Source organism: Mesocricetus auratus, unplaced genomic scaffold, assembly GCF_017639785.1.
Source record: "Mesocricetus auratus isolate SY011 unplaced genomic scaffold, BCM_Maur_2.0 Super-Scaffold_4256, whole genome shotgun sequence".
Classification (NCBI taxonomy): domain Eukaryota; kingdom Metazoa; phylum Chordata; class Mammalia; order Rodentia; family Cricetidae; genus Mesocricetus; species Mesocricetus auratus.
Genome location: NW_024429182.1, coordinates 130,330,618 through 130,347,768, shown reverse-complemented (window position 1 = coordinate 130,347,768; position 17,151 = coordinate 130,330,618). Strand labels below are relative to the sequence as shown.

Genomic DNA, 17,151 nt, shown 5'->3' with positions numbered 1-17,151 from the left:
AGGGAACAGACCAGGATACTTTTGGGGGGATGGAACCAACAAGACAGTAGACTGGACTGAGAAATGAAGAGAATTTCTAGGGTTCTTATTTTTAATTCTCTCTCCTCTGTGTGTGTGTGGTGTGTGTGTGTTTTGTGTGTATGGTATGTGTGTTGGGGTACTGGTGTGTGTGTGTGTGTGTGTGTGTGTGTGTGTGTGTGTGTGTGTGCGCGCGCATGTTGAGAACATAGGACAGCCTCTGGTATTGGTCTTTCCTTTACACCATGTTTGAGACTCCCAGTCTCTTCTTCACTGTTGCCCATGCTGAGCTGGTTGACCAGGGAGTTTCCAGGAAGTCTCCTCTGCGCCTCCCATGCCGGCATTACAGATGCTGGCATCACAGCCTTTACCACATAGGGCTTTATGCAGCTTTCGAATCTGAATTCAGACCCTTACACTTGACCAGCAAGTGCTTTACATACTGAGCCATCTCCCCAGCTGGTTTACTTTACGATTATTATTATTACTATTACTATTATTTTATCTAAGCTATTTAGGAGATGTAGAAGTCTGGGTGGAAAAAAGGCTTGGTTGGCCCTAAAACTTCCTTTAGGGACAAATTAGGTGTTGGCATGCTGTTTTTTTTTCTGGAATGTGAGCAAAGACAATGAAAAACAAAGAGTTGAATACTAAGGTTTTTCAAAATGTGCATATTGTGGTCCCTTTACTGCTTCTACGCGCATGGCTAACTCATTAAAAAATAGGGTATTTGGTGAGAATATGCTAAGAATATAGCTCTTATGACCCTCGCTTCAGTCTTTGCAGGGGTGAACGCACGCAAGAGAAAATCTTAATGGCCTCGAACTATGAAAAGTCAGGCTGAACTGACTCTTGGCATCCTTAGGGTTTCTCCATTGCTATCATCGTTGTTTCCATCCCTAGCTTTCCTAGGATTCCTGCCCTCGTCCGCACTGGGGACCAGAGCAGGCTCATACAACAGAGGGGACAGTTTTTCTCAGTAGCCACGGAGAAGCTACCACTGGTCGAGAAGCGCGCCCCAGGAGTGGAGGAGGGGAAGACCTACAGGCCACCCCACACCACCCGGATGCCCAGCGCCTGGAGAGCCCGCTGGGCGGTCGTCTCCCGCCACTGGCGCCCACGCACTCCCATGCGCACACATGCTCAGATCCCTGCTCTCGGTTAAGTCAGGCTTTCTTCAAACGCAAAAGAACTTTGTAGACGCCGTGGTGTTTCCTACTTTTGTTTCTGAACTCTGCTCCCCGCCCCCATTCCGCCCCAATCCCGCGCGGGATTTCGGGGTCCCCCAGCCCCGGGACTCCAGCACCGCACCCGCTTAACCCTTCAAGGGGCGATGGTCGCGGCGCAGTCAGAGAAACAGCGAGGAGACCCGGGCCGCCCCGAGATCCAGGCTCCCCCAAATCTGTGACCTGAGAGGATCCGTTCCAAGTCGGGGTCCGGGGCCCGCGACCGCCAGGGGTGCGGGGTTCCGGCCTGGGGAGCGGGACGGGACGCAGGGTGCAGGGCAGGCGGCCCGCGGCTGCACGCGGCAACCTGAGCGCGGGACCGGGGGTCGCGGGTGAAGCTTGGCTCTCAGGCCGCTCGCTTCAGTCCGCTCCCCGGGCAGGGAGCGGGCGGAGCAGCACTTACCTGCGGCAGCGGGGTCGGGGCGCTGCGGGCTGGACACATCAGCGGGCCGGGGCCTGCAGGTCCTGCCGTGCTCTACCCTGCGAGGCTCTCTGGCCGCCGCGGGACCAGACACACTTCCTCAATCCTGCGGCCGCCTGGCGGGCGGAGAGGGCGGGTGGCGCGGAAGCAGGGCCGGGCCAGAGGGTCGGCTGCCCCTGGGCTCCGCACATGAGGACAGGGTCCCTCGATGGCCTGCCTCGGTTTCTCCAGCTGCTAGATGTCGGTGACCAAGCTCACTCACTGCTCATGCCTGGGTAGACGCTAGGGATTTTGTAGGGTCCTCTCCGAGTTCGGATGCCCAGCTGCCTTCCCTAGGGATCGCACAATGACAACAAGATTGCTCTCCATTCTCTGCTCGGCCTTTCCTTCTCTGCTTTGGTAATAGACTTAAAGTCTGTCTTGTATGCTGGCCGTGTACTCTGACTGTAAACATACAAGGACGAGAATATTAATGTGTGTGCAGGTCTCTAGGAAGCAGTATAGAAACTGCTTCTCAAACGTCGATGTTTTGTGAACCGTTCCTTTCTGCCACTAGCCCACTAACTTAATTAAGGACATTTGCAAAGCTATTACTAGTTGGTGACTCTTTTTAGATTTTTTACTTCTGTTGCAGCTGGGACTACAGGCGCATGCCACATGGTCTGTCTGATTGTGGTGGTGAGATGTAAAACATGGTGGAATGTTGTGCCAACTGACGCCACTGAGGATAATAGCCAAACACAGGCTAAACGCTCATGCTAGCTAAGCTCCCGGCTTCTGATTCAGCTCCGATATTCGCTGAGAAAGGACAGTCCTTTGCAGATAAGCGGGTCTTCCTCTGAGCGCTTCTGTGGTAAGCTAACAAGGAACATTCCCCAGACAAGACACAAAGCACATAGGCAGATCGCCACAGCCCTCTTTACCAGTTCTCAGAAAGTGAGCAGCTGAGCTACTTCAGGAGCGCCCTGAGTGTTCACTTAGGGTTGGTGTTTGGCAAGGGGGACTACCTTGCAGCTCTCCTCCACCGAACACCCTTCCGAAAAAGTAGGCAAAGTTCTGCAATCCTGTCCTCGCCACCGAGGTCCTCAGGACAATTAGCAAGGGCAGCAGTATGACTGCTACGGAAAAGTCCCTAATAGTTTGCAGGCCAGGCATTAGCAGTTTGAATGAGCCGGGTTTGGCGTTGCCTTCAGAGCGTACATTGCTGCCACCTAGCGTTACTAGGAGGAAATCTATGCCTGGTGCCAGAACAGACAGTTGGGCTGCCAATACTTACTGGGGAAAGAAAACTTCCCCTTTAAACAAGCTTGGAAATAGGCTAGGAAAAATGCCCGATGTAGAAAAACACATGTGTGCCTCATCCCAGCATTCAACTTTACCCAGTAGGAGTGCATTAGTCACAAGTTTGCAAAGGGGCCTATTACAGCACAGTTAAGATTCTTTTTTCACCCCCACAGACCATGTTCTTCTTGCTTTTGCTTGCATCCCGCCCAGATTTTCAGGGCTGGAAGGACCATCTCCAACGGGGTTCAGTTGATAGACCATGGTCGGGGTAGGTCAGCTACCTACTGCTCTGAATGAACATTCCACTGAGGAGGCTAACTGGTCTTTTGGTTTTTACTCAGCCAGATCCTCACTTCCTTCAGGTATCCCCCTCCAGCAATGCTGTAACCCCCCCCATCTCCACCGGCGAGTGCAGTCCGCTGTGTCTGTTGAGGAGTGGACGTTAGAAAGCAGCCCCCCGCCAAGAAGTGGAGCTGGAGCACCCCAAAGTGTCTCCTTTCAGAGAATGCACCCAACCTCAGCCCTGCAAGTGCACACACACGCATCCACACACCTTGTACACACACACACAAACACACCCCACCCCATCTCCAGAGTGGTTCTCTCTGGACAGTCATGTTCTAATTCATGAAACAACAGAAAGTGTAATTTTTACATCATCCATCCACGTTTGGATGAGAAATGAAACATTCACAAACACAGCAACACATGCACTCATGCACACGAAGGAAGGTCTCGTCCAGCCGCCCCTGGGCCAGTTTCAAGAGGGTGGTGCCTTTTGACCCATGTCAGCTTCTGATGCTGAGTTCACAGTTTGATCTTTCCAGACCTACCCAAGTCCAGTGAAGGTTTCCTCTCCAGTATCAGGTGAGGTCACAGTCGGGTGACTGGTGTTTCTTGGCAGTCAGAAGCCTTAAGAACTTCAGCTAAGTTAGGCCCAGACCCTTAGATCACCACAGAGAAAAATCACAAAAAACCCACAAACAAACAAACATGGTCACTACTTGGGAACAAGATGATTTCCCCAAATCCTCATCTTTCTGTACTCAATCATCGCTGCTTTATGATTAAAATGGGGCTTAAAGTTAGCCTGTAAGGCACAGGGCTGTTCCACATCCAAGACTATAGAAATGGACGTTACCATCAGGAAAAGAAGCCCTGTGTGTGGCCGATTTAAGAAGTACAATTTTATTATTGCCAGTGCTTTATCAAAAGCCACATTACACAGAAGTTTCAGAGAGAAAGTTCTGCCACAGAATTCAAATGCGGTTAGTCCTTCAGTGAAAGAAAAAAAAAAGATTGTTTCTCAAGTGTCCAATTTTATTTTGTCATTGCTGAACAAGATCTGAAGTTACGATCAGGATTCCCACTCTGATTAATTTAAAACCCATACCACAGGGGTAACCCTTAAAGAAGTGAAATCTAACATTATATAGATTTTCATTTCTAAATACAGTATATTACAGAAGGTTAAATATGCTACCTCTGTGTACTTACAGCTATAAAAAGATACATTAATGATACCAATTATAAATAATGTAACATTTCATAGTAAAGGCATTATTGTACAATGGAGGAATAGCAACCCTCTAATGTATTGTAGTGCCGAGAGTTATTGAGATACTGAAAGTTCACTGTATGGGGCCACATCCTGATTTAACCAGTTACAGGTAGTATAAGTGCTGAGGCAGGAAAGAGGGTGGATGGAATACTGCTTGTCTCTGACTCGCCTGAGAGCTCCAGCTCACGCATCTTATGCTTTATACACACGCTGCTTCTGATACGAAGCTTCGTTTCCACTCTTGCTCAGTCCCACTTTAAACCTTAAGTGTAAGCATCACAGCCAATTGGAGGGGTGTGTGTTGCTGGCAGTAAAAGGACCCAAATGACAGTCAACCCAATGAGCGTGCTTCTATTCTTAGAGCATTACAGGAACGGTTTTAGTTTCCCAAGTTAAAAGATAGAATTGGCATATCACATGGATACACGGAAGAGGAAAAGAAAAACGTTATAGTGTGAGTGGAATATCCAGGTCACTTGGCTGGAGACCGAGTCCCCTATGGGATCCAGGTGTCATAGGTTAATCAATCAGAAATGAAAACCCAAACGGGACTTTACAACTACAGAGCTATGCAGTGGCAGCTGTCTCTCAGTGGCATGCACTTTACCAGTCTAACACGGGTAATGGAGCTGGAGAAAAGAAAAAGGAAGTGGACGCACCCATTACTGAATGTGGTAGAATGGGTAATTTGCAAAAGTGAGTAATGGCTCCAAGTGTCAAATGTACGGCTCGATTGCCTAGGGTTTGCTCTGCTAGGGCAGTTCCTAAATGACTCGTCGGTGGCAAAGGTGACACTGAGGATGCTCTCTGACTAAGAAGGGCCTTGGTTATGGCTGACCATCTCATTACTATAGGGCAAACTCTTTGGGATGTTGATTTGGTCATTACAAAGTCAGGGCTGTTTGCAAGGTGAATCCCATGGTCAGCGTTAATATGCAGCCTTCGGGACTGGCACCCTCACAGACCAGAGCCTTCTGGAGTCTTTCCTTGGCATGTGTTTCCCCTGAACTCCCCAGGATTCTCCTTTCATGCCAGCACTAATCTTTTGCTTGTGAATAGTCCCATTTCAACCTCAGAATGAGGACGGACTTGTCCCATGCACAGGTGACCTCTAGGAGCTCCTGGGAACGGATCTGCTTGCGGTACATGCAGTGAGCTTTTTCACGTTCCTACTGGGGTCAGCAAAACATTTAAAGTAACTGCGGGACACTCCAGAGACCATCTCCTATTAACAGAGCCCTGGTTGTCTTTGCTGTGCTCTGCATTTAAGCTAAGGGCAAAGTCACAGCTGGATACCGGTTCCTCCCCAGGCAGGCCTGCAGTTTCACACAGCATCCAGCCAGCCACCCAGTTTGGTCCCTAAAGCATGAGTGTGAGAGGAAAATCAAAACGATTAAACTCCAGTAGACCGAGTGTCCAGAAGAGAGGGTCCTGGGAAGATGAGCACTGTCACCCTGCTTTCTGCTCGAGGCAAGTTGGAGTCACCACCAGACAGCTGTCCAGCTTTTGAGGAAGAAACCGGTCTGTCCTTCAGGGGTTCTTGTCATCGAGTTTGATGGTGACAGTTTTCACTTCTGTATACTCAGCCAGAGCATACTCACCTCTGTGGAGACAGGAAGGGGGCAGGTCACACTGTTGGTTCATGGTTCTGGGAAAACTTCTAATGTCTGAGCACACTGGAGCAGTTTGAATGTTTGGGTTTGTGTGACAGGAACAATGTGGTGCCTAGACATAGTAGGGGCAGTAGGCACTATGATGTCTTCGGTGGGTGTCAGGAACTGGAAGTGAGTTTAAGTGTTGAGTGTGTGATGCTTTTGAAGGGCTGGGTCAGACTGCAGGGGAAAGGCACAAACACAGGCACAGGCTAGCCATGGGGGGGGCAATGGCCCTTGGGTTAGTGTCTTTGGCATATTTCCTTCCCTTAAGTCTCACAGGGGCCAGGGATCTTTCCTAGGCATCATAGACCATCCTTGGAGCAGATCCCTTTCCCAGAACCAAGCGGCAACTTGCATGGAGAATTCCTCCTTAGCACACTCTTAGTGGTTGCAGAAAATAAATCAAAAGGCAGGGGTAGAGATGGCCTCTCCAGGCTCTATATTAAAAGATCTGCAGGTGACTACTCAGTCCGCATCATCAGTCTTACTTCTGAATGTGTCAGAAATGCAGGTTCCGGGCCTCACCAAGGACTACTGTGGCAGATAAAACTGGGAAAGCAAACAGTAGAGTGTGTCCACCTCCTACTCCCCTGTGCTGGTGCACATGCTGGGTCACACGGCACGGGAGAACCCGTGCTGGACATGGACTGCTTGTGACTAGTCAACTGACTTCAAAATAGAGAATTTTCTGGGTCATTTGGGTAGCCCCGCGGTCCTTAAGAACTGAAGACAAGACACAAAAAGGCATCACCGGGCTGGTTGGGAAGATGGCTAGAGCCTTCAGACAAGTATGAGGTGAGCCGCAGGGAAAGCTCAGTCCTCATAAGCCTCCGGCCTAGCAGACACCTTGATGTAAGCTCAGAGAGAGCTGCACCTATTCTATAGAGCTTGCTGTTACATGTTTGTGCCATCTAAGACACTAGGTTTTCAGTACCATTAGAAAAGCAATTTCTTTATGGGATCAGAAATTTCCTCAGCGGAGTCAAGAAGTTTGTGTTCAGTAAGTTCCCTGGGTGATTCTGCTGCCTGATTGAGTGTAAAAGAGCAATAGAGCTTAGGATCGTGTAGGTGAGTAAAGTTGACTGAAACCCCTGAGACTGTTTCAACTGTACTGTGGGAAGACCACCACTACTGTCCAGTTGCATCAACTAGAGAAAAGTCACACGGGCCACTCACTCTGTGCTGAATGAGCAATGTCACCATTAAGAAGGTATGCTGTTTTCATCAATACACTGAATGTTCTTATAAAGAAACAGGGAAAACACAAACAGCCAAGTGGAAAATTCCACAAAGGACATACTCATTTCTGCGGAAAAAGATGTGCAAATTCCAGTAAGTGTGAAGGGGACACCAGATGTCTCACACATAAAGACACATGAAATCACACAGAGAAACTTTCATGTGGCTGAGCACTGAATCCTAGGAATTCATTCTGAAGACCACCACACTAAGTGCATAAATATACACAAGGAAGCTTATAAACAGGGTTTGCAATAATGAAATAATACTGGCACCCATTCTAAGTGGCTTTCACTAAAAGATTGGGGGATATCCAAAACCCATCTTCGAGGGCAAAATATAGTTTGCTTCCACATTAGTAAACAGAAAAAGAATGAGTGTATTTATGCATATCCACAGAAAATATACTATAAACTTTCAAAATGAGCAGATAGTATTGTTTTGCAAAAATTCTAAGTTTTAGTGGTTTATCAATCTTATAGTAAAGAAAGGGATAAAAATCCTGAATTAGTTCTTGTTGAACAAGCTCAGAAGTGTCAGCATTCTTGCAGGAAACAGGCTGTAGATTCCTCATTCTTCTTTCTATTTCCTCATCTGTTGTTCTGGTTCAAGTTCCTGATGTCCTCACTCAACCCCTCACCCAGTCTTTTCCACCTCAGCAACCAAGGCCATTTGGGAGCTCAGCCTTCCTCCTAGTAAACCTCCCTAGAATATCAATAGCGACAAGGGTTGATAACAGTTCCCTGACAAACACCAATCTTGGAGTAGTAAAGACGCTCAGCAGACATTTGCAAGAGGCAAATTGCCAAGAGATCAAGGCTCAGTCCTTTGTGAAAGTGTATGACCACTCTCACCTCATGCCCACAGGGTCTGCTGTGGATATGCCCTTGAATAAACTGTTGTTAGTAAGGATGTCTTCAGAGACCCAGCTGGAGGCTCAAGGCCGGGTGGGGGGCCAAGGTCAAATTTGAAGAGCAATATAAGACAGGCCAGATGGAACGCTTTTTCTAGAAGCTTTGGTTTTAGGTTTATATTTGTTTCTACTATTACATTTTTAAAAATAGCTTTTAAATTTAAAATTACTCTTTTTAAATTTAGAAAAACAAAACCAAAAACAAATATTTGCCATGTGAACCAATGACTGAATGAATGAAATGAGTTCCTTTAACAAGTGGGACTAAGGGTCAGGGAGGAAGGTCTGACCTTGCCCGTCTCTGTTACATGAGTTTTTGTTGCCTGGCTTGAATGCCTTATGTACACTGCAAAGAGCCAAGGAGCGATTCACCAAGAGAAATAGGCTTTTCAGGCTCCACCCGTGACCAGCCCAGAAACACATCCTGGTGGGGCTGGCGGGTGTATAGCCAGTAACCAGCCCAGCCCCAGTGACCAGTTTGGGGAAAACCATGGAATCCACCTTATGGTGCTCCAGCATAGAAAAGGGGAACTTGTTGCAACAAGGAGACATTAATCTGAAACAACTGAAAATAGAAATCATTTTTCAGGTCAGTTTCCAGGCACTTCATGAATGCTTTGAAAATGCTTCACAAAAAAAAAAAAAAAAAAGCTTTGGAAAAATATATGCCAAAGATCCAAAAACAAAACAAATACAAAACAAAACAAAAACCCCAGACATTCAAGGAAGTCCCCCGGCACAGCTGTCTGGATGAAACATGACCAAGGTCTGTGAGCTTAGCTGGTGGCAGTCATAGGGACCACAGACCCCACCCAGGGAAATGAGTGGCCCAGGTAAGAAAGTTCAGTGCAGTGGTCGTAGGGAAGGCCAGGCAGCAGGTGTCCCCTGTGTCCTTCCAAGGACCCTCACTTAGGGGACTGGGGTGCTTGCTGCCTCCCAGCCTCTAGAAGGAAGGCTGTGAGGGGTTTAGGTTCCTTAGTCCTCACAACCCACCTGGCTGAAGACAGGACCAGAAGAGACAAGTGACCACATGAGTCCTGGTGTCTTCTACTGAAGTGATTTACAGAGGTGACTCCTAGGGCAGGGGTCAGCTCAGTGGTAGAGAGCTTTCCTCATGTAATGATGGAAGACATAAATTCAACTCCCAGTACTGCAAAAACAAAACCAAATCTCCCCAAACAAAATTCAAAGCACCACAAGACACAGATGGTCTCTGCCTAGCAAGTCCTGGGCTATTGGAAGCCCAAGGCCAGGGTGCCAGTGTTATCCTTAACACTGTCCTTGTGGTTGTGAGCCTAACCTTTAATGGGTGAGCCATCTCTTCAGCCCTACTCTGATGACCCACTAGCTTCCTGGGTCTGCCTCGTCCCCCGAAAGCTGTTATCTCCTCACAGACTGTTTCCACAAGAACATAAATGACTGTGCAGGGCTCTCACGAAACCTTCTAGCGTCTGCGCTCAGCAAATGACAGCTCTCACCGGCATTGTTCCCATTGGAGGAGCCCGGAAGGGACTCAGCTGACCCTACCTCTGGCCTCCCATCCTCGGCTGGAAGGCTCCTCGGATAGGCCGTGAAGTGAAGGCTCCAAGATGGCGAACGCAACAGGCTGCCCACAGGGCACCAAACTCCTACCATGGGTCTTTGTGGCCAAGAATCAACAAGTCATTGCAGGAGAGCCAGTCATAGGCCCAAGGAGGGGGCCAAAGGACACTCTGTGTTTTTTGCTCCAGTGTGCAGATCGCCCCTGAGCACCGGTCATCTCATGAATGGGGGATGGTCTGAGCGGAGCTGAGGTGGACAAAGAACCTGATTCCCACAGACCAGTCAAGAGCCAGTGGAAGCCAGCCCCTCCCCCACAGTAACAGCCTCAAGAACCTAGAGGCAGAGCTGCTTAGTGTCCCCACAGAGGCCTAGGCTGAGGAAAAAGGGCCTGGTGTCTGTTCTGAATACAAGTGCCAACTGTAGAAGATAAAGCATTTGTGTATAAGCAACACAGACTGTTTAGACAAAGGAGAACACCAGCCCTCAGAAAGATCCAGGAACAGCCTTGGGGTGTTGTCACAGATGGCTCCCCGGGAACATTGAGCCTACCAAGATGTTTGTCCACACTGGCTAATAAAACCCAGGGGTGGGGTGGGGAGAGATGCTAGCATGTAGCTGGGGACCCCTGGGACACTCCACCCAGCTTTGGGCCTGGGCCAGAGGCACAACGGCCCATCTATGAATGTTAGGAGGTCAGACAGGAAAGAGACACAGAGGAATTTGCTTAGACCCAGAATGTTCTTCTGGGGCCATGGAGGCCACTCAAAAAGGTATCCAGAATGAAGCGGGGTCATCCAAGGTATGTCCTCAATGCTTGTGCCAGGCTCTGAAAGCAGAGCTGTGAGGATTCAGAGACTGATCAAGCAGTCTGTTTTCTCTGCCCAAAGTGGAGATGTGTGCCCTAAGACCCTCATTTGCCGCCTCCCCATCCCGCTAACCTAGGCCAGAGCACCGTAGAAAGTCCCTACGGTGATGGGGCTGGGCGGGGCAAGAAGCTGAGGCTGCAGTTTGGTTCTGGGGCTCAGGGACAGGGAGAAGGGTAGGAAGGGAGGAGGGAAGATGGCAGAGATCCTGATCAGCCTGCACCGAGGGACCACCAGCCTACATGGGAGAGGGGAGAGTGAGCGCCAGAAACACTTACTGTTCTCTGCCGTTCCCAGACATTTTGAAGCCACCAAATGGAGCCTGTGCATAGAATGCATTGTAGCAGTTGACCCTAGAGAGAGGGTAAAAAGGCACTCTGGTTACCCGGAGAACACTGGCCTGCATCTTGAGACACTGGAGGGACAGTGCTGCCCAATGCATGGCCTTTGGGTAAAGTTTCCATAACTTGATAACAGCACACACCCCTTGTGCTCTTTCTTCCTGCCAGAAACTACAGTTGGAGGAAGAGAGCTGTGAAACAACGCAGGCCTGACCTCAGGGCTCTGCTTCATGGGCTGTGTAGGTGACTCTAAGCTTGCTCAGCCTCTTTGAGTATTACTCCATCCATCTGGGAGATGGGCATGAGTATCCAGTCTATAGGATTATCAGTAAGTGTCCATACTGGGCAGGTTAGTTATGAGCTGTCTTTAGAATCCTCCAGAGACACAATCAGAGAGGTGGTGTGCTGCGGTTGTGGAAAGTTCAGGCTTTGGAGCTATGTCCCGTGATCCTTGAGAACCATAGGTTCTGCCCCCTCAGATTCAACTAACTTCAGACTCAAAGTTTTGTGCAGAATTCTTTTTCCCCTTGACAGTATTCTCTAAACAATTACGTACAATAATTATCAACACAGCATTATATCAGGTGTCGACAAGCCTGTAGATGATTTTGAAGTATGCAGGAGGGGATGGGGCATACCTTGGTGCTAAAATGCCTTTCTAGTATGTTCCAGGTCCTGGGCCAGAGTGCCAGTATGGTGCAAATAAATAAATAAATGATAACAAATAAACAAGCAGGCTGGAAGATGTTCCTAAGCTATCTGCATCTGGAGAGACTTAGGTAGCCATAGATTTTGGTCTCTCAGCAAGGAATGAATCCCCTGCAGCCAAACGCTGAGGGATAACTGCACGAGCTGTGTGATGCTGGACAAGTCATTCCCTCTCTTTTTATGCCCTGATTTCTTCATGAGAAAAACGAAGGACTCAAGGTCGTGGGATACCCATTTCAGAGGACGGTCACCAAGGCCCTCAAACAGTGTGAGCGCATCATGCAATCTCCGCCACTGGAAGGGAAATGAGGCTAGCAAGCCAGCGGCTCAGATAGCACAAACGCTCCGGCGCCCGTGCCTGGCTCACCAGACTGTGCCCGACTCCAGCGCAGAAGCCAGCCTCAGGGCTTTGTCGAGGTTCTTGGTGAACACTGCTGCCGTGAGTCCGTAGTCGGTGCTGTTTGCTCTTTTGATCACTTCTTCAAGATTTTTGAACTTCAGTATTGGCTGCACTGGCCCGAAAATCTGTAATCAATCACAAGGAGGGTAGAAGGCCTGTAAGGATGGGATTGTGTGCCCTGATCAGGGACCCAGCTTCTATGCCTTCCCATAGTCCCAGAGTTCCTCCCTACAAGACCTCTGTAACTGCGTGATGGCTGAAACTTGAATGAGGGAATTAAGATAGAACAAAAATAGAGGAGGACCCAAAAACATGTACACCGCATTCATGCTCCCTCTGTGCTAGCACTGTTTGTGAGAACTGTCGGTCTCAGAACCTTGGAGAAACCCATGAAAGTAGAAAACCATTGGCTAGCTCTCTGGAACGTCCTCCAGAAGGGTGTCCACGGTGGGTGAGCACTGCTTTCCTGGTGTCTTTTCTGTCCCTTTATGAAGATACTTAAACGACTTCTGTAGAGAGTGCCAGAGGAAGGAATGGGCCAGTGGTCACACTGCGAAGAAGCCAGGGAGAGGAGCCGCGGGCTTGCCGTACTCTGAAGGGAACTTGTGACTGACTCAGCGCTGGGTGGGGTCCCACGCCAGGACAGTGTGCAGCCTCTGGACATGGCTCCTCGGGACACCTCACAGGAAGAAGTGTACAAAACAGCAACCACAGTGAAAGAAAGGTTTTTTAAAAAGAGGTGCATGAAGACCTGAGCTCTGTCTGTCCTGCTCTGTCTGTCACGGGGAGGAGAGAAGCCTTTCAACATCTCAAGGAGAAAGTCCCTGGAGACCCACCTTACAGAGAAGTACACAGCCACCCCTCACACAGCCCTTCTTGAAGGTCTAGTCACTCAGCCTCAGAGTCCTTTCCTACTGATCCTGTGCGGGAACAGCCGCCATGTGCCTAACGTTGGGACTGAGAGGCAAATGGAGATTAATGCTTGTAGGCGTGGGGGGGTATGCTTAACCGCCATTGTTCTCAAGAACAACTGTGGCAGAAAGGTCGATGAGAAGTATAGCTGGGACACATTCCCTGAGGGACACTTGTTGTTAAAGGACAGTAAAGGAGTGTGAAGTAGTCATGGGTCCTGAGTCCATAGCTTGGTGCCCGGTAACACCCACAAGGCTAAGAGATGTTGGACCTGGGCTGTGCATCTGTTGGAAGGAGACGGATTGCTGCTGACTGGAGACCACGAGCCAGGACAGAAACAGGGAGAAACAGGGCTGGAACAACTGTAGCTGCTGCAGGCCTTGGGGTTTACCAGAGGCACCAGAGCCCCCGAGGATAGCAGGGCCACCCTGTAAAGGCTTCTGGGATTCCTGGGGCCTCAGAGGGATTCTTTGAAGGACCCCTGGGGCCCTAGTTCTGGCTGTAGCCACACCTACCTCCTCTTTGGCGATCCTCATGTTGTCTGTAACGTCCGAGAAGACAGTGGGTTTGATGAACAGCCCCCTGTCTTCCATGGCTGAACCCCCACATTCTAGCTTGGCCCCTTCTTTCTTCCCACTCTCGATCAGCTCAAGGATTTTGTCAAACTGCTTTTGATCGATCTGCAGAGCACAGAAGGGAATTATAACCACCTCCTTCCAAGAGGGGACTGCTGTGTTTTCAGTGGCCCTCAGCACCAACCAGCGGTCCTCTGCCCTGCGTCCTTGTCAAGTCCTAGATCAGAAAACAGACAGCCTCGTGGGCAGATCGTCCTCTCATGCACAAACCTGGATGCTTTGAAGCAAGGAGCCACAGGGAAGTTGACTGTTCTCACCTTCAACTTGAGGTCTTATTCACATTTCTAGTTCTCCATTTCATGCTGAGAGGCCAAGTGTAAGTGTGAAAAGGGTTCTGAAACGGCTGCATTCTCTCAGATCTTGGCATTATGCTAGAATTACTGGGTTTGACAGGTAAAAACACGGGATGCCCAGCTAGATAAAACGCATGATCACTTTTAGTGTAAGTATGCACCAAATGGCATTTGGGATATATTTAAGCTAAGATGCCTTCAGTGTGTCTAAAATTCAAGTCTAGTGGTGCCAGTATTTAGCTGTGTACCATAGATGGGGGAGTGTGTACTTGTTGGAATTATCCTATCAGAGTACAGAGGAAGGAGGAGGGCTGAGCACTTGACTCAGCATTCCTGGGCACAGTGATGTGAGCTTCATGGTAGGGGATGGGTTCTGCTTCTTGGCTGGAGGGAAATGAACTCAGAAAGATTCTGATAGCGCCTCGTTGGCTCCAAGGTGCCCTATGCCACAGACCACAGGTACTCAACCACCTGTCAAAAGGCCACCTCTCCTGGGGATGGCTCAACGTGGAAGGTGCTCTTTCGTTCTCTCTTTCTGTTCTCATTCACAGTCTTCTTCCTCAAATCCAAATGCTCTTATCATGACCCAGTTGATGGTTTCCTCCCTCCCAAGTTGAGAGACACAGAATTTAAGCAAATGCTGTTCCTGTTCCTGAGGCTTTTAGATAGGAAATTTGGTTCCATTCCAGTAACATTAAGTAAGGGAAAAGAATTCAGGGCCCAGGAGATGGCTCAGTTGGTAAGACATGAGGAGCTGAGTTCAGATCTCTGGAATCTATGCAAAAACCTGGGTGTGGTGAACCATACCTATAGTCCTCTCAAAAAATAGGGTGCACATCGATAGAGGAAAAACTTGACCTGGATCTCTGGCCTCCACACAGATGTATAGTACATGCACACACACATGTAAACATGGCTGCACACACACACACACACACACACACACACACACACACACACACATGGGTATACCACAAATATGCTCATGTAGAAAAGGATGGAAAGTAAATAAACCCATCTCAAGTAAAGAAAGTTCTTTGAGTTTCTTTTTAAGGAACAACAACAACAAAAAGAATCAGATGGTAGAACCAGCACCATCTCTTTCGCATAGAGATGGGGAAGAAATCCAAGAGCATTATAATCACTTTTGTTTGCCCACCTGTAAGAAAGTCCTGAAGGGGTATGCCAGGAATAAAGACACTCGAGCCCTACTGTGGGGAGAGGTAAGAATGAGTATTGGTGGGGTGGCACTGGGGGAACCCCTTCTCTAAAGTCCTTGCCCACCATTAGGATGTGCTGACATACCCACGAAAAGTAAGGGAAAATATCAAGACACATGCATTTCCACGCTCTGTCAGCCTGTCTCTGTCTGGGTGAACCACACCTGGGCTTAAAAGTTCCAGGCGGGGCTGGGGAGATGTCCTGCAAGTCACGGTGCTGGCCACGAAGCCTGACCACTTGAGCTCAATCCTGGGCTCTGCAAGGGACCCCACAGTAGAAAAAGACAGCTGTCCTTGCCAAGCTGTCCTCTGGTCCCCACATGAGCACTGTGGCATGAGCATCCCACACATACACACAAAGGTATATGCGTGCAAATTAAACAAATGAATGTTACTTAGTACAATTTTTAACATGTGAAGAACAGTCCCGCACGTTACGAAACCTCTCTCCTCCTAGGGGGCCCACATAGCTCACTGGAGCAACTCCCTCAGGCCTCAGGTCTTGGCTGACTCGAACTACATTGTACCGACAGACCCCATCTTCTCCAGGCAGCAGGGGTCCCTGTCAGATCACCTATACACCCAGACTCCACCCCCGTGAGTCCCCATAAACTAAACACGTTGTTTAAGTCTAACAGCCATCTATGAAATGTCAGCTGGTGCCTGCAGCACAGGAAGGGAGATCTGGCAGGAAGTGAGTTGACAGGGCGTGGCACAGCACCAGAAGTGGGAAAAAGATGGCTCCCACAGGACTTTCCACGGCTGTGCTTGCTCTGCAGAGGATATGCCTCCGGATCCCGAGCAGGCCAGGTGGCCTCCTTGCTTGGCTGCCAAGCTAACCCGAAAGATGATGGAGTGTTCCAGCAAGCGGTCTCCAGCCCTGGCCCCCTATCTAGGTCAGCTAGCTCTTCCACAGGCCTGAGACGGACAGGAGGGTTTAGGCAGCTGGTCACCCTTGCAGAGTCAAACCTTAAAGGTCTTGGAAGGAGGAAAGCTGTCATCAGGACCCTAACATAACATCCAGGGTAGATAACGAGCTCCGAAGGGACTCAGCATGGCAGAGAGCAGGTGGAATGAACGCCCACTCCCCGGAAGAGTCTGTGCATCTATCTGGCCCCAACGCCACACTGGAGACTTGGGAAGAAAAGGAAGGAAATGATAGGAGGAAAAGCTGTGCTTAGTGTGTCTCCCACCCATTCTAGATTACCTCTAAAGCTTGTGGATTCGATACGGATCTGTGGCCATGTTTGCACTGAGGCCCTGACTACCTTGTGTCAGGACTTCAGGGATTGTGGTTGAGATTGGGGATGAGGGGTGTACACAGCTTCCCTGCCAGGGACAGAGGATGCCAGAGCCACAGGGCACATGGTCTGGGGTCAGGGTTGGTGTTGCCTTGGCCAGAAAATCTCCCCTCCACTTCTTCCCTAGCCAGCATCCACACAGTGTGGTTTGACAAAACTGACTGAGATGTCCTGAAATCATGCAGGGATGTGTGTGCCTCCTAGGTCAGAGACCCACCAGTCAGTTCTTCCCCCCTTAGAACAAATCTATCCCCTCTGCTGAGTACTCCCTGGTGATGCGACACCCTCTATGACTCCCATTTCCCAGATGAGGAAACTAAGGCCCGGAAGGAACAAAGTCCCAGAGCCTAGTTTGAGCTCAGAAGCTTCCTGTGCAAACACTTGGTGCCGACTCAGGGGTAACCCATGAACGTCTGGGATAGGCAGTGGTTGATAAGTCTGGATATGGCTAAAACCTGAGGGTTGAGCACAAGTCTGGAAGAAGGTGGAGGCTGCCACCGAGCTCTGTGGCAATAGTGCAGGGACAGTCAGGCTGCCCTCTTGAATATCCATCCACCCATCGGCTTCACTTCATTAACAAGAGAGCCACACAGGATGTGCCCTTTACAAACGTTATCAA

The 17,151-nt window shown here is 49.3% G+C and overlaps 2 protein-coding genes across 2 annotated transcripts in view; both read right to left on the bottom strand.

Annotated features, from left to right (window-relative positions):
- The window catches only part of Lrrk1 (leucine rich repeat kinase 1), a 138,452-nt gene extending 136,597 nt beyond the window's left edge, over positions 1–1,855 (bottom strand). Inside the window, exon 1 of the mRNA XM_040730655.1 lies at positions 1,648–1,855. The gene's annotated coding sequence lies outside the window, so the exon portion shown is untranslated. The remainder of the gene's footprint in view (positions 1–1,647) is intronic.
- A 2,393-nt stretch (positions 1,856–4,248) lies between these two features.
- Positions 4,249–17,151, bottom strand: part of Aldh1a3 (aldehyde dehydrogenase 1 family member A3) — a 33,373-nt gene continuing 20,470 nt past the window's right edge. The window contains exons 10-13 of the mRNA XM_005084425.4: positions 13,599–13,763; positions 12,139–12,296; positions 11,001–11,075; positions 4,249–6,113 (exon numbers count right to left, since the gene is read on the bottom strand). Of these exons, the coding sequence (XP_005084482.1) occupies positions 6,041–6,113; positions 11,001–11,075; positions 12,139–12,296; positions 13,599–13,763 (471 nt within the window). The 3' untranslated portion in view covers positions 4,249–6,040. The remainder of the gene's footprint in view (positions 6,114–11,000; positions 11,076–12,138; positions 12,297–13,598; positions 13,764–17,151) is intronic.